The sequence below is a fragment of the Aythya ferina genome, assembly GCF_964211825.1.
Source record: "Aythya ferina genome assembly, chromosome: 28".
Lineage (NCBI taxonomy): Eukaryota > Metazoa > Chordata > Aves > Anseriformes > Anatidae > Aythya > Aythya ferina.
In genome coordinates this window covers 2,964,844-2,987,275 of record NC_140325.1, presented here as the reverse complement: position 1 = coordinate 2,987,275, position 22,432 = coordinate 2,964,844, and the positions used below count along the sequence as shown (strand labels likewise).

General features: G+C 67.9%; 3 protein-coding genes across 10 annotated transcripts; 1 reads left to right on the top strand and 2 right to left on the bottom strand.

The window, feature by feature from the left end:
• Positions 1–57: 57 nt before the first annotated feature.
• On the bottom strand, positions 58–3,247 carry TMBIM6 (transmembrane BAX inhibitor motif containing 6). Of its 2 annotated transcripts, none has more exons than XM_084500083.1 (10): positions 3,159–3,247; positions 1,704–1,802; positions 1,479–1,587; positions 1,258–1,378; positions 1,068–1,116; positions 886–983; positions 723–802; positions 506–606; positions 354–426; positions 58–211 (listed from the first exon to the last, which is right to left on the bottom strand). In XM_084500083.1, the coding sequence occupies exons 2-10, from the start codon at positions 1,757–1,759 to the stop codon at positions 188–190; spliced, it is 711 nt and encodes a 236-aa protein (XP_084356209.1). In that variant the 5' UTR covers positions 1,760–1,802; positions 3,159–3,247; the 3' UTR covers positions 58–187. The 2 variants fall into 2 exon arrangements, with proteins under 2 accessions (XP_084356209.1, XP_084356210.1); XM_084500084.1 differs by lacking the exon at positions 3,159–3,247 and adding an exon at positions 2,282–2,313.
• A 793-nt stretch (positions 3,248–4,040) lies between these two features.
• On the top strand, positions 4,041–17,226 carry FMNL3 (formin like 3). Of its 6 annotated transcripts, XM_084500080.1 has the most exons (28): positions 4,043–4,306; positions 7,119–7,202; positions 7,290–7,370; positions 7,455–7,531; positions 8,617–8,700; positions 8,981–9,133; positions 9,805–9,913; positions 9,991–10,067; positions 10,149–10,242; positions 10,439–10,513; positions 10,616–10,726; positions 10,817–10,966; positions 11,081–11,182; positions 11,267–11,513; positions 11,637–11,705; positions 12,186–12,310; positions 12,411–12,613; positions 12,740–12,974; positions 13,066–13,134; positions 13,253–13,333; positions 13,419–13,548; positions 13,642–13,802; positions 14,624–14,725; positions 14,807–14,896; positions 14,979–15,090; positions 15,212–15,310; positions 16,551–16,585; positions 16,675–17,226. In XM_084500080.1, exons 1-26 carry the CDS (start codon positions 4,148–4,150, stop codon positions 15,301–15,303), a joined length of 3,072 nt encoding a protein of 1,023 aa, XP_084356206.1. In that variant the 5' UTR covers positions 4,043–4,147; the 3' UTR covers positions 15,304–15,310; positions 16,551–16,585; positions 16,675–17,226. The 6 variants fall into 6 exon arrangements, with proteins under 6 accessions (XP_084356204.1, XP_084356205.1, XP_084356203.1 ...); XM_084500078.1 differs by having other exon boundaries at positions 4,041–4,306; positions 7,290–7,531; positions 10,820–10,966; XM_084500077.1 differs by having other exon boundaries at positions 4,042–4,306; positions 7,290–7,531.
• A 1,162-nt stretch (positions 17,227–18,388) lies between these two features.
• Positions 18,389–21,215, bottom strand: ATG101 (autophagy related 101). Of its 2 annotated transcripts, none has more exons than XM_084500076.1 (3): positions 20,914–21,215; positions 19,775–20,042; positions 18,389–19,108 (listed from the first exon to the last, which is right to left on the bottom strand). In XM_084500076.1, exons 1-3 carry the CDS (start codon positions 21,063–21,065, stop codon positions 18,704–18,706), a joined length of 825 nt encoding a protein of 274 aa, XP_084356202.1. In that variant the 5' UTR covers positions 21,066–21,215; the 3' UTR covers positions 18,389–18,703. The 2 variants fall into 2 exon arrangements, with proteins under 2 accessions (XP_084356202.1, XP_084356201.1); XM_084500075.1 differs by having other exon boundaries at positions 19,775–20,045; positions 20,914–21,214.
• Between the last annotated feature and the right edge of the window lie 1,217 nt (positions 21,216–22,432).

Here is a 22,432-nt window from a genome sequence, read left to right as displayed (position 1 = left end):
ATAAAACAAAAAAGAAACAAACAAACAAAAAAAAAAAAAACAAAAAAACCCACAAGGTGCGAAAGCTTCTGGGCTGCTTTTCATCGGCAGCAAGCACAAAACCCCTTTAATGAACCGGAGAAGGGACGGGGACGGGGTGGGAACGGGGAGCGGGGCGGGGGCAGCTCCACCTGGACGCGGGGCAGCTTCATTTCTTCTCCTTCTTCTTGTTCTGCGAGAGGAGCAGAGGCAGCAATCAGCACTGGGAACGCTGTCCCTGTCCCCATTGTGCCGCCCCACCCCGCTCAGCCCCCTAAAATCAGCTTGGGGATCTTGAGTGTCCCCCCAAAAGGGGCTTGGGGCCCCGCACCCACCTCGTTCATGCCCAGGATCATCAGGAGCTCGCGGAAGATGTTGACGAAGTCGAGGAAGAGATCCACGCAGTGCCTGCGGGGACAGAACGGGGGTGTTTAGGGGGGGGTCCTGGCTCATCCCCTCCCCTCCCAAATCCGGCCCCGGCCCCCACCAGATGTAATCCTTGTCGCCGCTCTCCGCCTTCTCGATGATGAGCTGCGTGTCGAAGAGCACGAAGCCGCACATGAGCATCAGCCCCAGGTAGAGGTTGGCCTGGCGGGGAGGGAAAAAAGGTGTTAAATGGGGGGGTTCCCGTCCTGGGGGGGGCTCTGGGGGGGTCTGGAGATGGCTTCTGGCTTCGGGGGAGGTCGGTGCGAGGCCAGACTCACCGTGAAGAGCCAGGTGGAGCCCACGAACGCGTTAACCAGGGAGGAGAGGAGCATCAGGGTGAGGCCAGAGAGCAGAAAACCTGCCGAGAACGGGCAGCAAAGTCAGGCCCCGTTTGGGGAGCCCCCCTAGCCCCAAATGAGGCCCCCCCCCTGCCCCTCTCACCTCCCAGGTAGAGGAAGCTGCGGCGCCGGGCGTAGAGGGCGCTGAGCGAGAAGCAGGCGAAGATGGTGGCGGTGCCCAGGAAGGCGGTGGGGATGATGCTAGGAGAGAGCCGAGGGGGTGAGCAGGGCCCTGGGGACATTTTTGGGGGGGGTTTAGGGACATTTTGGGGGGGCTGCGCCTACCTGGGGTTGATGGCGATGCACATTTGCAGGAGGGGCCCCAGGTTGATGCCTGGAAGGGCAGAGCAGGGCGTTAGGATTTAGGGTCTGTCCTCCCCCCGCCTTGGTTTCCGACCCCAGGGAGAGGCAGCGGAGCGATTTTGGGGCCACCCAGTCCTCTTGTCGTCCCCCCCCCTAAATTTCTCAGACGTACCCGTCAGGAAGGCGAAGCCAGCCAACATCCCCAGCCTCTTCTGCTCCGTCTCCCTGCTGTGGGGGGTGGCCGTCAGCCAGATCATCAGCCCCAGGGAGCCCAGGCCGGTCAGCAGGCTGAACTGCGGGGCGAGACAGACCCCGGGGGGGCCTGGTGTCACCCCTTGGGGACACCCCGTGCCCTCCCGGGGGGGCTGCCCCCCATTATTCCCCTCCCCTCACCTGGAAGAGGTGGGTGACCACGTTGATGTACGCCCCCAGCGCTGCCACGAGCATGCAGAGGGCGAAGCTGGCGTAGACCCTCTTCAGGTGCTCCTGGGTGGAGGCCGAGCTGCGGACGAAAAGATCACGAGTGAGGCTGTTTTGTTTTTTTTTTTTGGGGAGGGGGGGGGGACGACGACGACACAGGATTTGTGTGGCCCCCAGCCCAGCCCGCCTGCTGCTCACATGTGGGAGAACTTGAAGAGGGCATCGAAATTGATGTTGCGCTCGAAGACGTTCATGGTGCCGGCTGGGAGCAGGCTCACCGCTTCGCACAGGTGCAGGCTGCAAGAAAAGAGGCGAATTTTAGGACCCCCCCCCCAAAAAAAAAACCAACAAAACCCACACCCTGCCCTCCGTATCCCCCCCCCCTGTGCTGGAGGAGCTGCGTGGCCGCCGTGCTCTCTTACGGGGCGGGTTGGGGAGCGCGTAGGGCTGCCCCCCCCCAGCTGGTGCAAGCCTTGCGGGCTGTTGCGAGACCGGGGGCGGCCCCGGGAGAGGCCCCGAGCCCCGGGGGGAGCTCAGGAGGCAGCTGGAAAGCGGCTTTGTGCCAGGCCCCCATTAGCGGCCCTAATGCCGTCCCCAGCAGCCACCCGGTTCCCCCCCCGGGGGGGGCCTCCGGCTCGGCGGCTCCCATCCGGGTCCTGTTTACACGGGTGAAAGCGAAACCGGGCCCGGGAACCGGGTGGGGGACTCGTGGGGGGGCTCCCGGTTGGATCCGGGGGCTTTTTCCCACTCCCGGTGCTTTTCTCCGGGGTTTCCACCGAGGTCCCGGTGCTCTCGGTGCCACCAGCCCGGGCTGGGCGCTGCCGGGCGACCTTTACCCGGTGCCCGCCCCGGCCCCGCCGCTGCCCCCCCCACACCAAAAGGAGCGGCCCCGGGGGGGGTCCCCTGGGTACGGGGCTGGGTCTGAGCGGCCCGGGCCCGGTGCCCGGTCCCCGGTCCCGGTTTGTGGCCCCGGTCCAGGTCCCGGTCCCGGTCCAGGGCCACGGTTTCGGTTCCCGGCCCTCGCCCACGATCCCCGGTCCCCGTCCACGATCTCCCGGTCCCGGTCCAGGTTCACGATCCCGGTTCCCGTTCCCCGGGATCGGTCCCGTATCCCGGTCCCGGTACCGATCCCGGTACCAATCCCGGTCCCAGTCCCCAGCCCCGGTCCCGGTCCAGGTCCAGGATCCCAGCCCCGCCCCCGGTCCCGGTCCACGGCCCGGGTCCCCTCCCCGGTTCCCGGTCCCAATCCCGGTCCCTGATCCCCGCCCCCGGTCCCGGTTCCGGTTCCCGATCCCGATCCTGGTCCCCGTTAACGACCCCGGCCCTGATCCCGATCGCGATCCCGGTCCCGGTCCCCGATCCCACTCCCCGATCCCAGCCCCGTTCCCGTTCCCGGTCCCTGATCCCCGCCCCCGCCCCCGCCCCCACCCCCGTTCCCGGTCCCGGTCCCGGCCCCGCCGCCCTGGGCCCGGCTGCGAGGGGGCGGCCCCGGCCCCCCGGTAAGGCCCCGGGGGGGTTCAGCTCTGCCCAGCCCCGGCCCCTCCGATCCTATGGGGGGGCTCCGGGGACCCCCGCGTCCCAAAACCGCCTCGGGGGCTCCGGGGCCGTTAACGGGGCCCGGTCCCTGCCCCCCCTCCCCCCCCCGGCCCTCACCTGCGCCGCGCTCCGCCGTCCGTGCCAGGCCTCGAACGCTCCCCACTGCGCCCCGCCCCCCGCCTCCCATTGGTTGCCTCCACCCCAAATCCCGCCCTCCGCCTCTTCCCATTGGTCCGCCGCCCGCCGCTCAAGGAGGGGCGGGGCGGGGGGAGGTGGGAGAGACGCTGCCGAAGCTTATTGGTCAGCGGCCGCGCCCGAGCGCTGCTATTGGATGGGCTTCGTCCCGCCCCCCCCTCGCGCGGAGCCGCGGGGCTCGTTGGGTGAGGCCGGGCCAATGGGCGCCGGCCGCTTGCTCAGTGCTCTTGGGCGCCCCCTGGCGGCGAGACGGGGGATTGCAGGCGGGGCGAGAAGGGGGCGTGGCCTGACGGGGAGGAGGCGTGGCCTAGTATAAGAGGGGCAGGATATGAGTGGGCGTGGCCTGGTGGGGTGTGGGAGTGGCACGTGTGGTTTGGCGGGGGGCGTGGCCGGGCGGAGAGGGGCGTGGCTTCGCGGGGCGTGGGTGTGGTTTGGCGGAGTGGGCGTGGCCTGGCGGGGAGTGGGTGAGTCCAGACGGCGTGGGCGTGGCCTGGCGGAGAGGGGCGTGGCCTGGTGGGGCACTGGTGTGGTTTGGCGGAGATGGGCGTGGCTTGGAAGAGAGGGGCGAGGCCTTGCAGGGCGTGGGCGTGGCCTGGCGGAGTGGGCGTGGCTTTCCGGAGAGGGGCGCGCCCTGGCTGGGCACGGGTGTGGTTGGGCGGAGAGGGCGTGGCTTGGATGAGAAGGGCGTGGCCTGGCAGGGCATGGGTGTGTCCCGGCGGAGTGGGCGCGGCCTGTCGGAGATGGGCGTGGCCTAGCAGCGAGGGGGCGTGGCCTGGCGGCCGGGGCGGGCACGGGAGGCGGCGGCGGCGGCGGCGGCGGGCGGACGGCACGGGCCGGGCCGGGCCGAGCCGAGCCGGGCAGGGCCGGGCTAGGGCCGGGCTAAGCCTCCCGGAGCCGCCCCGGGGCCGGGGATGGGGAACGTGGAGAGCGCGGACGGGGAGCCGCTGCCCCGGGGCCCGGGAGTGGCGGTCGCCGCCGCCTCCCCCGCCTCCCCCGGGGGGCTGCTGGCCCCCGGGAAGATGCCGATGCCGGAGCCGTGCGAGCTGGAGGAGCGCTTCGCCATGGTGCTGGTGAGCCCCACATCCCCGACACCCCCTCCCCAACCCTCCCCAACCCCATCCCGGTGCCCCCCCGCCGCTCCCGTGCCCCCCCCGGCCGCCTCCGGTGACCCCCCGCCGCCTCCGGTACCGGGGAGCCCCCCTCCCGGTCCCGGTAATCCCCCCCCGGTCCTGCTGCTCCCCCCCGGTGCTCCCCTCACCCCCCTCCTGCCCCCGGTTCTCCCCGCGTGGACGCGCCCCGGGCAGCCGCGGGGGTCACGGAGCCACCGGGGAGCCCCCCGCCGCCACCGGAGCCCGGTAGGGGCAGCCGGGGATGGGCAGCGGCTGCGGCACCGAAGGGGACAGCCCCGCGGGAACCCCGGCCCGGGACGGCCCCTCGGGGGTGCCGCCTCTCCCGGGGCACCGGGGAGGGGTGGGGGGGGCTCTGCTGCCCACGCCCCGTGCTGGGAATTTCTCCGGGAAAGCCCCGTGGGGACGGTGAAACCCCGGGGGTTTGGGGTCCCCGGGGGCGTGGGGTCCCCAAATGTTGGGGTCCCCGAGGGTGCGGGGTCCCCAGGGGTTCAGGGTTCCCAGGAGCACGGTGGTGCCATGCCCTATGTGGGCCCGCCCCAGCCTTAAAAGCCCCCCGGTGGCCACCGGGGCCGTGCCGGTGACGGGGACCCCATCAAGGTGTGGTGTCCCCCCCCGGCTCCCCGCTGTCCCCTGTCCTGGCTCCGTGCCGTGGCCGTGCCGTATCCCCGTGGTGTGGCCCCGGTTTGGTGATGCCAGCGGATAATGGGGGGTGTGGGCCACCACGGGCCACCGTGGGCCACCAGTGGCCACCAGTGCCACCGTCCTGCGCAGTGGGGTGGCCCCACAGTTGGGGGTTTGGGGTTACCTGCGCCAAGGTGTCCCCGGAGATGTTACCGGGGGGTGGGCGGCTTTGGGGACACCGCGCCCGTGTGACAACCGGGGCGTGTGTCCCCGGTGCCTGGCTCTGTCCCCGTGTCCCCAAAAGCCATCGCAGCCCCGGGCCCGGTGGTGGCCGCGGCGAACGGAAGCCGTGGCGGGCAGGAAATGCCGAGCGCGGCCCCGTGGGGCTCTGGGCTGCGGCAGCCAGGACTGGGGGACACTTGGTGGGGGGGGGGGGAACACACAACGGGTAACGGGGCCGTGCCGCCAGCTCCCGGTGGCAAATGGGGCCGTGGCTCAGCCCAGCACCCTCGGGGCTGGTCCCTATGGGGCTGGGGGGGGCGCATCCTGCTGGGCGCATGGGGATGGCACCGGGGTCCCCGTTGGCACCGGGGTGGGGGCACGGCCGTGGGGGCTTCACCCATGGGTTCCGCGGTGCCGCCCCGTCTGTGCCACCCTCGACGTCCTCCTGTTGCTGTTGGGAGGAGAATATTTCCCCGTGGGATGGGGCGGCAGCACCGGGACCAGCACCAGGCAGGATCCAGCCCTGTCCCCATCCCCAGGTGTCCCCCCGCCCGCCCCCGGCTGGGCTCTGTCCCCACGCAACCCCTGTCCCCGCTTCATCCCCATATTGGGGGGGCTCCATCCCCATCCCGGGGGGCTCCATCCCGGCTCAGCCGTGTTTGGGGGGAGACTTTTAGGGGGGGTGGGGGTGAAGGAAGTGCCCCGGCCGGGAGCGGCCCCGCTCCCACCACAAAGGCAGGAAGCGGAGCAGCGGGAACGGGCGGCGAAGGCGCTCGAGCTTCAAAGCCCCCGCAGCCCCCAGCCGGGCCCCCGGCCCCTCCTCGGCTCTGTCCCTGGGGGTCCCTTTGCCCGGGGAGGGCTCGGAGCCTTGAGGGGGGGGGGGACGGGACCGGGTATGAGGCGCTGCGGGGGCGTCGGGCTGGGCCCTACAATTTTGCAGGCGGCGGCGGGAGCGAAACGAGAGTGGCCCCGTGGGGAGGGAGGCACCGGCCCCGTTCCCGTCCCGGCTCACCAAGGGCACTTTTGGTGGAGGCAACGGGGTCCCCGTCCCCGTTCCCATCCCTGTGGGGTTGTCCCCGGGGTGTGCTGAGCCTCGCCCAGGCTCTGCCCCTGTTTCCTGCAGCTCCTCGGGGCCGGGAAGGGATAATTTTAGCTGCCACGGGGCGGGTGGAGCGCTGGCACCTCCCCACTGCGGTGGCGGCTGGATTCGGCTAACGGCCCTGCCCGCCAGCCACCTTGGCTCAGTGGCAGCACCCGAGGGGGGTGACAGCACCCAGAAGGGTGGCAGCACCCAAGGGAGGGGGTGATAGCACCCAAAAGGGTGGCAGCGCCCAACAGAACGGCACCCGTGTCCCCCTGGCACCCCCGGCACCCATCGTTTCCACCGTGGCACCTCTGTTTTTCCCAGCTCATCCTTGCCAACACTGTCACCGTGGGCCATGTCCTTGTGCCAGCGGGTCCCCAGGTCCCTCTCGGCACCCGGGAGAGCCCTGGCCCGGCCGTGCCGGCGCCGCGGTCGGCGTGCCGGAGGCTGCGGTTTGCCGGCGCGGAAGCAGACGCAGCCAGGAAGCTTGGTTGGTGGTGGCACTGGGGAAATTTGGGGCTGTGGGGCACGTGTCCCCATGTCCCCGTGTCACCGTGCCCCCGTGTCACTGTGTCCCCGTGCCCCGGCGCTACCCGCGGTGCGCCCTGGCCGTGCCATGGGGCTGGGTGCCATGGGGTCGCTGCGGGAATGCCGTGGGCTCGTGGGTGGCACGAGGCTGTCACCGACACAAGCCACATCCTGGGGCTGGTGGCCCTGGGTGCCACAGGTCCTGCATGGCTCAGGCTGGGGGCAACGGCCCCGTCTTGCCCCCTTTGTCCCCACCGTGGGACGCGGTGGCCTGAGCAGCCCCCGCTGTGTCCCCAGAGCTCCATGAACCTGCCCCCGGACAAAGCCCGGCTCCTGCGGCAGTACGACAACGAGAAGAAGTGGGACCTCATCTGTGACCAGGTGTGGGGCCTTGGGGGGGGACTACGGGGCCAGGGGGGGGTCTATGGGGCCATGCCAGCGTCCCCATCTCCCCCTGTCCCTCCCCAGGAGCGGTTCCAGGTGAAGAGCCCCCCCCACGCCTACATCCAGAAGCTGCAGAGCTTCCTGGACCCCGGGGTCACGAGGAAGGTGAGGGGCTGGGGGGCTGCGGGGGGGGCGGCAGGGGGGCCAAAATTTGGGGGCGGCACGGCTCAGGGCTTGCTCTGCCCGCAGAAGTTCAGGAGGAGGGTGCAGGAGTCGACCAAGGTCCTGCGCGAGCTGGAGATCAGCCTGAGGACGAACCACATCGGGTGAGCGCGGGGTGCAAGGAAGGAATTTATTTATTTTTTTTTTTTGGGGGGTGGGGGTGAGAGCGCAGGGTGCCGGGGAAGGGGGGGGAGCATGGCACGGGGTTGCTGCAGCTGCAGGGGAAGTCGGAGCCGGTGCAGGAACTGGGCTGGTTCCTGCTGGGCCGTGCCGAGGGCAGGTCCCGGGGGCGGATGCCGGGACGGATGGGACGCGGCGCTGACGCCCTGCGCCAAGCAGCGCGGCCAAATCCTGCCCGGCTCCTCCCCGGCACCGGGGGGGCTCGGCGCCCACCCTACAGCCCCCCAACCCTGTGGGGGAGCCCCGAGGATGGATGGAAATGGGGTTGACCAAAGAGCCGGGGACCGGAGGGCGGTGGGGACCTCCCCGTCCGTGCCCGCGTGCTCGGGGGGGTTGGCGCACGTGCCGGGTTGCGCCCCCGCGGCGGCCCCCGAGCGGCTGCGGGATTCGGCTCTCCCCCAGCCGCGCGGCCCGAAAATAGCAGCAAGCCTCAGACAGGAAACGAGCTGGGGCGAGGGGCTGGGGCCGGCAGGAAATAGGCGGCCGCGCGGCCCCGGCTGCTCCAGCTGCGGCCTGACTCACCGCCCAGCGGCACGCGGCGTTGGGGACGCGCGGGGACGCACGGGGACGTGGGGCCGGGCACCGACACCCCCCCGACCCCAACCGACACGTCCTGGTCCTCTGTGCTGCTCTGCGTCTTCGTGCACCTCCATCCACGCACACCCCGTGCACGCCCGAGCCCCCGGCACGTGCCCCCCGCACGCACACGCGCGTGCCCCCGGTGCTCTCCGTGCCCCCCACCGGGCTCCCGGTGCTGAGCACCAGGTTATGGGGTTGGTTTTTCCCGCCCGGTGCTGAGCCCTCCCCACCCTGCAGCCAGCAGATAACGCCCCAAGGGTGCTGCCGTGGGTGATAGCACGGGGGCTGCGCCCGCCGTCGGTGCCGGGGAGCCCCCGGGACCCTCTCTGTGTTTTTGGGGGGTCCCCGTTGGTTCAGGGCATGGTTTCGGGAATGGTTTCGGGGTGTCCCCAGCTCCCCCCCGGGCTCTGACCGCTGCGTGCGGCCGCAGGTGGGTGCGTGAGTTCCTCAACGATGAGAACAAGGGGCTGGACGTGCTGGTGAACTACCTGTCCTTCGCTCAGTGCGCCGTCATGTGAGTAGGGGGCTCGGCGTCACCCCGGGGGGGGCGGTGCGGAGGGACCGGGTGCCCGCTGAGACGGATCCTGGCCGTGGGCCGGCGCTTTAGCCCTGTCCCCGGGGGGGGGCGCGGGGTGCTCAGCCCCCTCCTCGCCCCGCTGCTGCCGCGCTGCCTCCGCTTCAGCGCTTGCTCCGGTGGCTGTGCCGCTCCCGCGCCAAAGCCGCCCCCCTCCCCACCTTTTCCTTCCCTCCCCCCCCCCCCTCCCCGTTCCCCTTCTCGCGCGTGTCCCACCCAGGTTTGATTTTGAGGGCCTGGAAGGCGGCGAGGACGGCGCGCTGGAGAAGCTGAGAGCCTGGAGCAGATCCATTGAGGATCTGCAGCACCCCAGTGCCCTGCCTGCCCCCTTTGCCAGCAGCCTGGCCCGCTCCGCCCGCCAGACCGCCCTACGGTACGTACCCACCGGGGGCTGCCGGCACCCCGTGCCGTGCACCGTCCTGCCCACGGTGCCCACTGCCTGCTCGGCGCCCCCCGTGCCACGTGCCGTGGCTGAATGCTGCTGCCCGTGCCATGCCCACGGTGCCCACGGTGCCCGCACCCTGCGCTCTGCACCGCGCTGCGACCCCTCGTGCCGCAGCGTGTGCCGTGGCCGCAGCAGCACGGCGCCGCCTGTCCCCCCCCTGTCCCCGTGTCCCCATCGCACCCGAGGTCCATCCGTGGTCCCCCTCCCCGGTCCCCCTGCTCTGCTGCGGCCGTGCTGTCTCTCCTCTCCTCTCGCTCTCGCTCTCGCCCCCGGGTAACGTGCCCGTGTCTCTGCCCGCAGGGCCGGGCCCGCTCGCCTCTCTGGCTGCGCTCTCTCTCTCTGTCCTCTGCGCCCGCCTCGCCGCTCGCCGGGTAAGTACGGGCAGCACTTTTTGCTCCGTGCCTCTGTCCCTCTCGCGCTCCAGCCACTTCTCTCTGCCTCTGCCCCATCCCAAAAAGCCCCGCGGTCCCCTCGCCGTCCCCACCGTGGTCCCGTCCCCATCTCCTGCGCGTGGCCCCGGGCACCGCCGGGTGCTCGCGGCACCGACAGCGCCGGGGTCCTCCCCGCTCACCGTCACCGTGTGTGTGTCCCCCCCCCAGCTACGGGACGCTGCCGAGCCGCAAGGCGCTGAAGAACTCGCGCCTGGTGAGCCAGAAGGACGACGTCCACCTCTGCATCATGTGCCTGCGTGCCATCATGAACTACCAGGTACGGCTGGGTGCCCCCGGGGGTGCCGCCGCTGCCTGCACCGCTGCTGCCGCCTCATCCCCGCTCCCTCCCCGCAGTACGGCTTCAACCTGGTCATGTCCCACCCCCACGCCGTCAACGAGATCGCCCTGAGCCTCAACAACAAGAATCCCAGGTAAGGGTTGGGGGTGCCCCGGGGCAGGCGCGGGGTTCCCCTCCGCCGCCGGCTGGGGACGATGGCTCTGCCGTGCCCCAGGACCAAGGCGCTGGTGCTGGAGCTGCTGGCGGCCGTGTGCCTGGTGAGGGGCGGCCACGAGATCATCCTGTCGGCCTTCGACAACTTCAAGGAGGTGAGGACGGAGCCGGGAAACGTCAAGCTGGGTTGGGGACGAGGAGGGAGAGCGGGGACGTCGGCGCGGAGCTGGGATGGGAGAGCCAGGATCAGGGGGAATGGGAAAAACGAGGATTGGGCTGGGTTTGGGAGGCTGGAAGCAGCCGGGCTGGGGGGTGGTGGGCGTGCAAATTCCTCCATCCACCTCCTCCCAGGTGTGCAAGGAGAAGCACCGCTTCGAGCGACTCATGGACTACTTCCGCAACGAGGACAGCAGCATCGACTTCATGGTACCCTGCCCGTCCCCGGGGCTGGGTTGGGGGTTAAAAAGGGGGGGCCAGGAGGATGGGTCGGGGGCTCGCAGCCCCCCCTGACGCAGCCCTGCCTTGCAGGTGGCCTGCATGCAGTTCATCAACATCGTGGTGCACTCGGTGGAGGACATGAACTTCCGCGTGCACCTCCAGTACGAGTTCACCAAGCTGGGGCTCGAGGAGTTCCTACAGGTACCTGGGGGTGGATTTAGGGTCCTGGGGGTGCCCCCTCGCCCCTCCGTGAGGAGCTCCCCAGCCCCCGACGCCGCCCCCTGCCCGCAGAAGTCGAGGCACACGGAGAGCGAGAAGCTGCAGGTGCAGATCCAGGCGTACCTGGACAACGTCTTCGATGTCGGGGGGCTGCTGGAGGACGCCGAGACCAAGAACGTGGCCCTGGAGAAGGTGGAGGAGCTGGAGGAGCACCTGTCCCACGTACGTCAGCCACACGGGGTGCCCCGAAGGGCCCGGATTTTGTGCCTGGGGGGGGGTTGGAGATGGCCAGGGGGGTGATCCCGTGGTCCACGGCTGCGTGTCCCCCCCCGGCAGCTGACGGAGAAGCTGCTGGACCTGGAGAACGAGAACATGATGCGGGTGGCGGAGCTGGAGAAGCAGCTGCTGCAGCGGGAGAAGGAGCTGGAGGCGGTCAAGGTGCGTGGGGGGGGGAAAAAGGGGGAAGGGTCCCGATCTTCTGACCCCGACTGACGTTGTGGTGTCCCCCCCCGTCCTCCCCAGGAGACCTACGAGCACACGAGCCACCAGGTGCACACGCTGCGGCGGATGATCAAGGAGAAGGACGAGGCTTTCCGACGGCGCTACGGCTCCGAGCCCCCCCCCGTGCTGGGCGTCGAGCCCCCACCCCAATCCGAGCCCCAAACTCTGGATGAGGCCCCGAGGGTCCCCATCCTGCCTCCCCCGGAGGCTGCGCCCCCCCCGCCACCCCCTCCACCCCCTCTGCCACCCCCTGCGCCCCCGCTGCCAGGTGAGGATGGGAAGGGGGGGGGGGAGCTGGGATAGCCCCAAAATTGGGGTGTCCCTGGGGCTGGGGACCCCAAATGGGGACAGCCACCCTCGGGTGTGGTGTCACCCCCTCGTCCCACTGCAGGCAAGTGCCCGCCGGCCCCCCCGCTGCCTGGGGCTTCGCCCTCCATCGCCCTCACCGTTGGGCTCTCGGGTAGGTGGGGAGGGACTGGGGGTTGTGGGGTCGGGGACAGGGAGGGTGCAGGGACTGTGGGGACAAGGAAGGTTCAGGGACCATGGAAATGGGGACAGGGAGGGTGCAGGGACCGTGGGGACAAGGATAAGGAGGGTTCAAGGACCGTGGAAATGGGGACAAGGAGGGTGCAGGGGCTGTGGGGACAAGGAGGGTTCAGGGACTATGGAAATGGGGACAGGGAAGGTGCACGGACCATGGAGATGAGGACAGGGAGGGTTCAGGGACCATAGGGACAAGGATAAGGGGGGTTCAAGGACCATGGAAATGGGGACAGGGAGGGTGCAGGGACCATGGGGACAAGGACAACGGGGTCGGGTGGCCCAGGGCAAGGGGACAGCGTGGGGACTGCTTCTGCGGGGCTGGGTGGCTCAGGGTGGGCTCGGGATGCGTCCCCCTGCCCCGGGGGAGGCTGAGCCGGCTCCTGCGTGCCCCCGGCAGCCATCCGGATCAAGAAGCCCATCAAGACCAAATTCCGGCTGCCCGTCTTCAACTGGACGGCGTTGAAGCCCAACCAGATCAGCGGGACGGTGTTCAGCGAGCTGGACGACGAGCGGGTGCTGGAGGTGAGCACGGGGCTGCAGCAGCTCGGAGAGGATCGAGGTGGTGGCGGGGGGACGCCGGTGGCACCGCTGAGTCCCCAAAATCCCCCCCCACCCCCCCAAGGACCTGGACCTGGAGCGTTTCGAGGAGCTCTTCAAGACCAAGGCGCAGGGCCCGGCGCTCGACCTGGTGTGCGCCAAGAACAAGGCGTCGCACAAAGCTGCCAGCAAGGTGACCCTGCTGGAGGCCAACAGGGCCAAAAATTTGGCCATCACCCTGCGCAAAGCCGGCCGAGGCACCGAGGAGATCTGCAGGGCCATCCACACGTACGGGCAGCGGGGTTGGGACGGGGGCTGAGGGGTCCGGTTTTGGCACCGTGGTGCCAAACGCATGCGGGGCGATGGCTCCGGGAAGGGGGCGTCCGGGTCCCGATGGCAAATTTTTGGGGGCAGGTTCGACCTGGCCACGCTGCCGGTGGATTTCGTGGAGTGCCTGATGAGGTTCCTGCCCACCGAGGCGGAGGTGAAGGCGCTGCGGCAGTACGAGCGGGAGCGCAAGCCGCTGGAGGAGCTGGCGGACGAGGACCGCTTCATGCTGCAGTTCAGCAAGGTGGAGAGGCTGCCCCAGCGCATGGCCATCATGGCCTTCCTGGGCAACTTCGCCGAGAACCTGCAGATGCTGACGCCGGTAATGAGCCGGGGAGGGTGCCCCAAGGGGTCCCACCGCGGCCCCGCACCCCGCTGAGCCCCTTCTCCCTTATCCTGCGCCCCCCCTGCAGCAGCTCAATGCCATCATCGCGGCATCGGCCTCCGTTAAATCCTCCCAGAAGCTGAAGCACATGTTGGAGGTGGGCACGGGGGGGGGTCCTCGCCCTTCAGCCTCGCCATAGCTGGATGCAAAAGTCCCGTTTGGGGCTGGGGGGGCTCCTCCCTGACCCCCCCGTCCTCTGTGCTTCACCCCTGCAGATCATCCTGGCTTTGGGCAACTACATGAACAGCAGCAAGCGCGGCGCCGTCTACGGCTTCAAGCTGCAGAGCCTGGACTTGGTGAGGGGCCCCCTCCCCTGGGGCTATGCCGGGGGTGTTTGGGGGTCCCGTCTCACACCCCGTAACCCCTTGTGTGGCCCCGCAGCTCCTGGACACCAAATCCACGGACAGGAAGATGACGCTGCTGCACTTCATCGCGCTGACGGTGCGGGAGAAGTACCCTGAGCTGGCCACCTTCTGGCAGGAGCTGCACTTCGTGGAGAAGGCAGCCGCAGGTACCCCCCCAGCTCATCGTGTGTCCCTCCCCAAAAAAAAAAAAAACCACACACCCCCTTTGGGACCACCCTGAGCCCTCCCTGTCCCCGCAGTGTCCCTGGAGAACGTGCTGCTGGACGTCAAGGAGCTGGGCCGGGGCATGGAGCTGCTGCGCCGCGAGTGTGGGCTGCACGAGAACGGCGTCCTGCGAGCCTTCCTGGCCGCCAGCGAGGGCAAGCTGGAGCGGCTGCAGAAGGACGCACGGACAGCCGAGGTGGGGGCGCTCAGCCCCTCTGCACAACCCCCCCGAGCACGTGTGTGCCATGCCTCGTGTGTGCGCCGCTTTGCCTGCCCCTGGTGTGCTTGGATTTGCGTCCCCTGCTCCGAAATGCGCTCCCGCAGCCCTCGGTGTGCTCGCCTTGCTTTGCACACCCACGTGTGTGTGCTGTGCTCTGCACGCCTCGCTCTGCTTTGCACGCATGTGTGCCCCTTGTGCACGCCTCGCCTTGCACGTGCCTTGCTTGGTGTGCTCCCTGTGGACACCTTGCTGTGCACACACCTTGCCTTGCACGCCCACTTTGCACAACCCTCATGCACACCTGGCTTTGCACGACCCTTATGCGCACCTGGCTTTGCATGCCCATTGTGCACACCTGTTTTTGCATGCCTGTTGTGCACACCTGGCTTTGCACGCCCCTCGTGCAAGTCTGGCTTTGCATGCCCCTCATGCACACCTGGTTTTGCACACCCCTCATGCACACCTGGCTTTGCATGCTCCTTGTGCAAGTCTGGCTTTGCATGCCTGCTGTGCACACCTGGCTTTGCACACCCCTCGTGCAAGTCTGGCTTTGCACACCTGTTGTGCACACCTGCCTTTGCACACCCCTTTGTGCACACCTGGCTTTGCATGCTCTTTGTGCACACCTGGCTTTGCACACTCCTCGTGTACTCCTGGTTTTGCACACCCATTGTGCACACCTGGCTTTGCACTCCCCTTGTGCACAATTGGCTTTGCACGCCCGTTGCACACCTCTGGAGAGCTGGGGGGGGGTGCACACACAGCAGCCCCTCCCTCACCACCCATCCCCGTGCCAGGACGCCTACAACACGGTGGTGCGGTATTTCGGCGAGAGCCCCAAGACCACCCCCCCGTCCGTGTTCTTCCCCGTCTTTGTCCGCTTCATCCGCTCCTACAAGGTATGGATGAGGGTCGGGGGGGGTTGAGGGGGGGTCTCTCGAGGAGGGCTGGCCCCTGGTGCCACCCCCTCGCTGCGGCAGGACGCGGAGCAGGAGAATGAGACGAGGAAGAAGCAGGAGGAGGTGATGCGGGAGAAGATGCTGGCGCAGGAGGCGAAGAAGCAGGAGAAGGTGAGTGGGGGCCAAGGGCTTGATGGGGGGGTCTCTGACGTGTTTGGGGGGTCTCTGATGTTGGGGGGGGGCCCTCTCGCAGCGCAACAAGTGGCAGCAGCAGGAGCTGATCGCGGAGCTGCGGCGGCGCCAGGCCAAGGATCACCGCCCCGTCTACGAGGGCAAGGACGGCACCATCGAGGACATCATCACCGGTACGACCCCCACCAACCCCCTCCCCCCAAAAAAACCCCTCTGGCGTTCCCACGAGAGGGGCTGATGTCATCTCTGTGCCCCCGGCCCCGTGCGCCCCCCCCCCCCTTCCCCAAAATACAGCTCTGAAGAGCGTCCCCTTCACCGCCCGCACCGCCAAGCGGGGCTCGCGCTTCTTCTGCGACCCGTCCCACCACGACGAGTCCAGCTGTTAGCCCCCAGGTACGGCCGTGCATGCCCGGCCCCCACCCCAAAAAAAGAAAAAAAAAAGCCCTGCATGACCCCCCCAGAGCCCTGCATGCCCCCCCCCCCCCCAGAGCCCTGCATGCCCCCTTCCCCAAGCCCTCCCTGCACGTGGTCACCCCGGGGCTCTCCGTCGGAGCGGGGCTGGGCGCAACGCTGGGGTCTGGTGCAGGGCACGGCACCAGATCCCGGCACTGGATCCCTGTGGGACACTGGATCCCAGTAGAACACTGGATCCCAGCACTGTGTCCTGGTGTGAAGCTGGATCCCGGCACAGGGTCCCTGTGGGACTCCAAATCCTGGCACAGGATCCCAGTGGGACACTGGATCCCGGCACAGGGTCCCCATGGGACACTAGATCCTGGCACAGGATCCCAGTAGAACACCGGATCCCAGCACCATGTCCCGGTGCAAAGCTGGATCCCAGCACAGGGTCCTGGTCAAACACCAGATCCCAGCACAGGGTCCCCGTGGGACACCAGATCCCGGCACGGGGTCCCCAGTGCAAAGCTGGGCACTGGCAGCAGGGCCTGGCACAGGATCCCGGAGCAGTGCCGGATCCCAGTGTGGAAACCTGGTTATAGGATCGGGGTGTGATGCCAGATCCCAGCACAGGATCCCTGCTTGCAGAGGAGCTGCTGCAGGACTGGGGTGCAGCAGGGGATCCCGGCATGCTCCCGGGTCCAAGCAGTGGATCCCATGGCAGTATGGGATCCCAGCACCATGCCGGGTCCCAGTAGCAGATCCCAAGGCAGTACAGGATCCCAGCAGTGGATCCTAGTGTAGTATGGGATCCCAGACCAGTATGGGATCCCAGCACAATGCCAGGTCCCAGCAGTGGATCCCAGAGTGGTGCAGGATCCCAGCAGTGGATCCCAGCGCAGTATGGGATCCCAGCAGTAGATCCCAGGGCAGGAGGGATCCCAGCAGGATGCCAGCTCCCAGTAGCAGATCCCAGTGCAGTACGGGATCCCAGCAGCAGATCCCAGTACAACACTGGATCCCAGTTCAAGGCTGGGCTCCCAGCATGGGGGGGGGGGATCCCTGTGCCGTACTGGATCCCTGGGGGGGGTCCCACTGCAGCGCTGGGTCCTGGCACTTGCCCATGGGGCAGCCCCACGCCCCGGGGGTGCTTTGGGGTGTCCCCCCCCCAGGACCCTGGGGCTGCCCCCCCCCCCACCGGGGCTGCCCCTGATGCTGTTTTCTCTCCCCCCCCCAGCCCGGAGGCGCCGGATCCACCTGTAACACACCAGGGTAAGGCCCTGGCACTATTTGGGGGGGGGCACAGCGACCCTATTGCCCCCATCACCCCCCCAAAATCACCTCCTTCTGCCCCCCCCCAGGTCCCGCCGGACGCCTCCATCCCCTGGAACCCCTTGGGGTTTGGGGGGGGGGGACACCCCGGTGCCACCGTCCTCATCCTCGAGGGCAGCATCCCCCCTCCTTATGTCCCCCCCCCCCCCAAAAAAAAAAAATCTGGGGGCTCCAACCCCCCCCCCCCAAAGCCAAGCAGGGGCCAAATCCTGCTCCTGGTGCTGGGGGGGGGGTGGTGGAAAGGGGACATGGGGGGGGGCTGTGGGGTTGGGGGGTCCCCATCCCCAGGCTCTCATCTCCCTGGAGCCACCGGGACCACGGTGGGGGGGGGACAGGGGATGATTTTCCCCCCCCACGCTCGTCACTTTGACCACTGATGAACACTAATTGCCAAAAATTAAAAAAACACCAAAAAAAAAAAAAACACAAAAAGGGACCAAAGCCAGGCTGGGGGGGGGGGGGTGGAGGGGGGGGCAGGATGATGCCCCCCCCCCCGCCCTGTTGCCCCCCCCCCCCATCCCCATCCCCCTCCCCGTGACTTTTTGTACATGTGAAATATACCCAGGAGTCTTTTACGCTGACGGTGTCTTAATTTTTTTTTAGGGTTGGGGGGGTCCTGGGTATGTGCCCCCCCCCCCAAACCCCCCCATTTCCCTGCTGCGGGGGTCCCGTGTCCTCATTTTGGGGGGGGGGGGTGCGTTCATATAAAGTCTCATCCACCCAGAGCTTATCCCTAAAACAGGGCAAAATAATAAAAAAACCCCAATTTTCCCTTAATCCTCTTGCTGGGATTACCAACCCCACCCGCGGCTGGCCCCAGACACACCCAGGACCCCCCCCATTTCCTCCCAACCCCCCCCACACCCAAATCCCCCCCCCCCATTGCCTTTTAATCCCTACAAACCCCAAAGCCGCAGCCCCTGGTGCTGTCCGTCCGTCCATCCATCCATCGGTTTTTTTGGGGGGGGGGGGGGGGTCCCACTCTCTATACCCCCCCCGCGGTGCCTTCGGCCTCGCGGGACGGGCGCCGCTCGCGGGCCGGGGGGGCCGCCAAGCTCTCGGCCTGCAGCAGGAGGTGGCGGCCCAAAAAAAAGACCCCGAAGGCGACGGCGAGGCAGAGGACGAGGGCGACGGCGATTTGGGCCCCCTCGGCCCCCCGGCTGCTGGGTTGAGCCCTCGTGGCGTTCATCTCCTCTTCCTCCTCCTCCTCCTCCTCTTCCTCCCTCTTCTTCCTCCTCCTCCTCCTCTTCCTCGCGGGGCGGTGGCGGCAGCCGGGGAGGGTTTAAATGATGTCAGGGCCCGGCCGAGCCGCCTGCACCAGCTCCCCGAGCAGTGCCCGGTAGGTAAAAACCCACAAGGACCCTTCTGTGGGGTGGGGGGACGTGGGTTTGTCCCCCCCCCCGTGAGGCTGGGGGGGCCACAAAACGGGGAGCAGCCCGGCCTCGCTGCTGGAAGAGGTCTCGGTTTGGTTTTAGGGTGTAAGAGGGGTTTAGGGCATCCCGGGGGGGAGCCTCGAGGGAACTGGGGGGCACTGGGAGGCTTTCTGGGGGAACTGGAGGGCACTGGGGGATCCCTGGGAGACCTGTGGGGGGGCTCAGCCCCCAACCCCACAGCGAGGCCGCCCCATTTTAGGACCCCCCCTCACCACGGGGGCACACACTGGGGGTCTCCCAGCTCCTCCTCAGCACCCGTTCCCTCCCCACCCTGCGGATGGTGACCCCAAAACACGACGGGACTCCCCAGGAAGGGAAAACATTTTATTTTTCCACCCCCGGAGGAAGGCAGGAGTCAGAGCAGGATCCCAGCACCCAGGCGGCGCCGCGCCGAGCAGCAGCCACCCGGCTGGTTCTCCGAGCCGGGCCAGCTTTGGTGGCCAGCACCCCACAAAACACTCACCCCAAAACCAGCAGCAACCCCCAATTAAAGGCTGGGCCGAGCCCAGCTCCTCGCGGAAGCTTTTCAAGAGGAGGGAGACGCCTTCCCCCAGAGCCTGAGGCTGCGCTCCTGGGTGTGCGTGCGTGCGTGGGGAGGGGGAAAAAGCTGCCCCAAAAGCTGGCCCTACAGAGCCAGCGTGTCTTTGATGAGCCGCCGCATGGTGGTGGTGACCGAGGTGCCCAGGGAGTCCGTGATCTGGTAGGAGATCTTGTAGAGGTAGGGCTGCACGTCCTTCAGGCTGGTGTCGAAGACGTTGTCCACCTCGGACTGGGTGGGCATTTTGGGCAGGTACTCGTGGCGGTTCATCACCTCCACGATGTTGATGATCTTCTCGCACAGCTTCTCGCCCACCTTCTCGCGGCAGATCTGCCGCTCCTGCTCGTTGGCCAGGTTCACCACGTTCACCTTGATGGTCCACAGCTCCCAGGGGATGCACTCGTCCGAAAAGGGCCAGCGGGATTTCTTCTTCTGGTAGAACTCCAGCGAGATCTGCCCCATCCCGTCGCTGCCCGAGCTGCGCAGCGCGTCCTGGAGGCACAGCACCCTCCTTAGAAAGGGACACACACACACACAAAAATCCCGTCTGCCCCCCCCCAAGTCCCAGCGGGGTTGCGCTGGGTGTGGGCACCCTTTATTTATTTATTTTTCCCCCTTTATTTAAATCAGCCTTATCTCAACCCGCGAGTCGTCCTTTCCTTTCCTTCCCTTTCCTCCTTCCCCTCCTCTTCTAAGGAGGGGGAGCGAGAGAGTAGTTAAATTCTTTAATTAATAACCCTCTTTCCTTAATAATTATTATTTTTCCCCCTTAAATAAATCATCCTCATCTCAACCCGTGAGTCGTTTTTTCCTTCTCCCCCTCCTCTTCTAAACAGGGGGAGAGGGGTGGTGGGGGTGCCCAGCTCCCCAGCAGGGCAAAACCACAGCACCCATGGGTGCCAGGAGGCTCCAAGTGCTCCCCCCCTACCCGCAGCCGGGGCTCAGCATTAATAAATCTCAGTCCCACCTACAGCCAGGGCATTTATTCATTAATTATCCATTAATAAATCTCCCCCCACCTACAGCTGAGCTGCCCAGGAGAGGGATGGAGCCAACCTTGACCTTCCTTTTGCTTCTGACCCCACAGCAGGAGCCGGGAGGGTTTTTTTTCACCCCCTTTTTTCACCCCTTCTACCTCATCCCCGCCGGTTTCCTTGCCTTGAACTCCCCGACGGCCTTGCGGAGGGCTCGGTCGAGCTCCTCGGAGGAGACGCGGACGTAGGCGAAGTCGATGAAGTCGCAGTCGACGTCCTGGGTGCCGACGGTGCCGATGGAGTAGGTGCCCTCCTTCTTGTAGTGGAACTTGCCGGTGCTGCGGTGCAGCAGCACGGTGTGCAGCACGGCCAGCGCCGCCTCCTCCACCTGCCGGCCCTCCACCGACACCTCCAGCACCTCGGCCCGGCAGTTCATGGCTGGGGGGCGGCCGCTGCTGCCGGGAACGGGGTCGTTATGGGGTTGGGGGTCTCAGATCCCCTCCCGTAGCCCCCTTGTACCCCCGGAGGGCCCCGGTCTCGCCCTCAAGGCTTTACTCCTGACCCCCGGTTCCCTGTTCCCGGTTTCTGAGCTCGGTCCCTGGTCCTGGTCCCGGTTCCTGTTCCTGACCCCGATCCCCCACCCTGGTCCTGGTCCCTGCTCCGGTTCCCGGTCCCTGACTGCGGTTTCTGACTCCGGTTCCTGACCCCAACCCCAGTTCCCTGTCCCCAGTTCCTGACCCCAGTCCCTGGTCCTGGTCCCGGTTCCCAACTCAGCTCCCGGTTCCTGATCCCTGATCCCCCACCCCGACCCCGGTTCCCTGTCCCTGGTTCCCAACGCCGGTCCTGGTCCCGGTTCCCGTTCCCGACCCAGCTCCCGGTTCCCGATCCCCGACCCCAATCCCTCACCCCCGGTTCCCGGTACCTGCTCCGGTCCCCGACCCTGGTTCCCCGTTCTCAGTCCCCAACCTCAGTTTCCAGGCCCAGTCCCCGGACCCCGATCCCTGACCCCGATCCCCGGTCCTGGGCCCTGCTCCGGTTCCCGGTCCCCAACCCTGGTTCCCGACCCCGGCCCCGGTCCCCGGCCCCGACCCCAATCCCCCACCCCGGTCCTAGTCCCTGCTCCGGTTCCTGACGCCGGTTCCCAGGCCCGGTCCCCGGACCCCAGCCCTGACCCCGATCCCCGGTCCCGGTCCCTGCTCCGATTCCCGGTCCCCGACTCCGGTTCCTGGTCCCCGGTTCCCAGCCCCGACTCCGGTTCCCGTTCCCGGCCCTGACCCCGATCCCGGTTCCCGGTATCGACTCCGGTTCCCGGCCCGTACTCACCCCCTGGCCTCGGTTCTCGACCCCGATTCCCGGTCCCGGTTCCCGGCCCCGCTCCCCGCTGGGCCCCGGTTCCCGGCCCCGGTCCCCGGCCCCGTTCCCCGAGCACCTGACGGGGCGGGGGGGGGGGCGGGGGGCGGAGCGGGCCAGCCCATCCTCTTTTAGGGGAGACCCAGGACGTCACCTCCCGATGCTCGGCTCTTTTCTCACTCAAGCCGCCTTTACCGACCCCGAGGCTTTATTTCGGGTATTTCTGCCTCTTCCTCAGCCGTTCCCGGCCGCGGGGCACAGCACGAGCACAGCCCCCAGGCGGGGATTGCCGCCGCCTCCCCCCCCCGAAGCCCATTTGGTTCGTTCCGAGGCAGGGTACCATAGAGTTGGCCTCCCGCAGCGCAGAGCGGCTCGCGTCTTCCTAGGGGCGCTGCCCAGCCCACAGCGCCCCCTGGTGGGGAGGCTCCGCGGGAGGACCGCACCGCGCCGGTGACCCCCGGTGACCTGAGGTGACCCCTGGTGACCCGAGGTGACCCTGAGGTGTCGCACCCCTGGGTGCAGGGACACGAGAATGGGGTGCGAGGAGACAAAGGGGGTGGGGTGTGGAGGGGGACACTGGGCATGTGGATGGGGATGGGGGATATGCGGACATGGGGACATGGGGACACAAGGATATGGGGACAGCTGGACACAGGTGATGGGGACGGGGGGACGTGGAGACATGGGGACGGATGGATAGGGGGACATGGGGACAAGGGACAGATGGATCCAAAGGACGGGGGACATGGGGATGGATGGGTGTGAAGGACAGGGGGATATGGGGACAAATGGACCCGAGGGACAGGGGGACACGGGGACAAATGGACCCGAAGGACATGGGGACACGGGGTACAGGGACATGGCAGACAGGTGCGTGGGGATGCGGGGTGCTGGCCTGCCACCACACTGTGCCCCCTGCCCTGTCCCACCAGCAGGACGCCCACACCCCCGGGGGACACAGCAGGGAGCCGCGTGGCCATGGCCCGGCCCTGGGCGCACGTCCCCACACGCGTGTCTTTGCCACGTGGGGCTGGGCACACGCCAGGACACGCGTGTATGCACCGTGCAGCCCGAGCCAGCCCCGGGGTTATTTTTACCCAGCCCCGTTGGCACCGGTGTCCCCAACCCTCCCGCAGCAGCTCCTACGAGGGAGATGGGGAACGCAACGAGGTGGGCAACGGCCTCGCTGCCAGCTCCATGGCACGGCACGGCCGTTCCTGCCCCAGAACACGGTCATCCCAGCCCCACAGCGTGGTCATTTCTGCCCCACAGCACGGTCATCCCAGCCCCATGGCACCGTCATCCCTGCCCTACAACACGGCAATTCTGTCCCAAGGAAAAGCTGGAGCCCCAGAGCCATGCCGTGCCATACGGTGCCGGCAGCCCTCGCCGTGCCCACCCTGGCCCCCCGTTCCCGTTGCCTGCAGCTTTCCCGTCTCCCCCCCAGCCACCCCCCCCACCCCGCCCGCGGCCCCACCGCTGGGCTCAGCGC

Bases quoted from the DNA above. Each gene is read 5' to 3' on its own strand.
- TMBIM6 (XM_084500083.1), bottom strand. From the start codon at position 1,759: ATGAACGTCTTCGAGCGCAACATCAATTTCGATGCCCTCTTCAAGTTC. The intron at 984-1,067 runs GTAGGCGCAGCC...GCTCTCTCCTAG, and splicing joins TGCATCGCCATCAACCCCAG to CATCATCCCCACCGCCTTCC. The intron at 212-353 runs GTGGGTGCGGGG...CTCCTCTCGCAG, and splicing joins TGATCCTGGGCATGAACGAG to AACAAGAAGAAGGAGAAGAA.
- FMNL3 (XM_084500077.1), top strand. From the start codon at position 4,148: ATGGGGAACGTGGAGAGCGCGGACGGGGAGCCGCTGCCCCGGGGCCCG. The intron at 12,311-12,410 runs GTGAGCACGGGG...CACCCCCCCAAG, and splicing joins ACGACGAGCGGGTGCTGGAG to GACCTGGACCTGGAGCGTTT. The intron at 13,803-14,623 runs GTGGGGGCGCTC...TCCCCGTGCCAG, and splicing joins AGGACGCACGGACAGCCGAG to GACGCCTACAACACGGTGGT.
- ATG101 (XM_084500075.1), bottom strand. From the start codon at position 21,065: ATGGGCTGGCCCGCTCCGCCCCCCGCCCCCCCCCCCGCCCCGTCAGGT. The intron at 20,046-20,913 runs GTGAGTACGGGC...CGTTCCCGGCAG, and splicing joins TCGAGAACCGAGGCCAGGGG to CAGCGGCCGCCCCCCAGCCA. The intron at 19,109-19,774 runs GCAAGGAAACCG...CTGTGCCTCCAG, and splicing joins AGGCCGTCGGGGAGTTCAAG to GACGCGCTGCGCAGCTCGGG.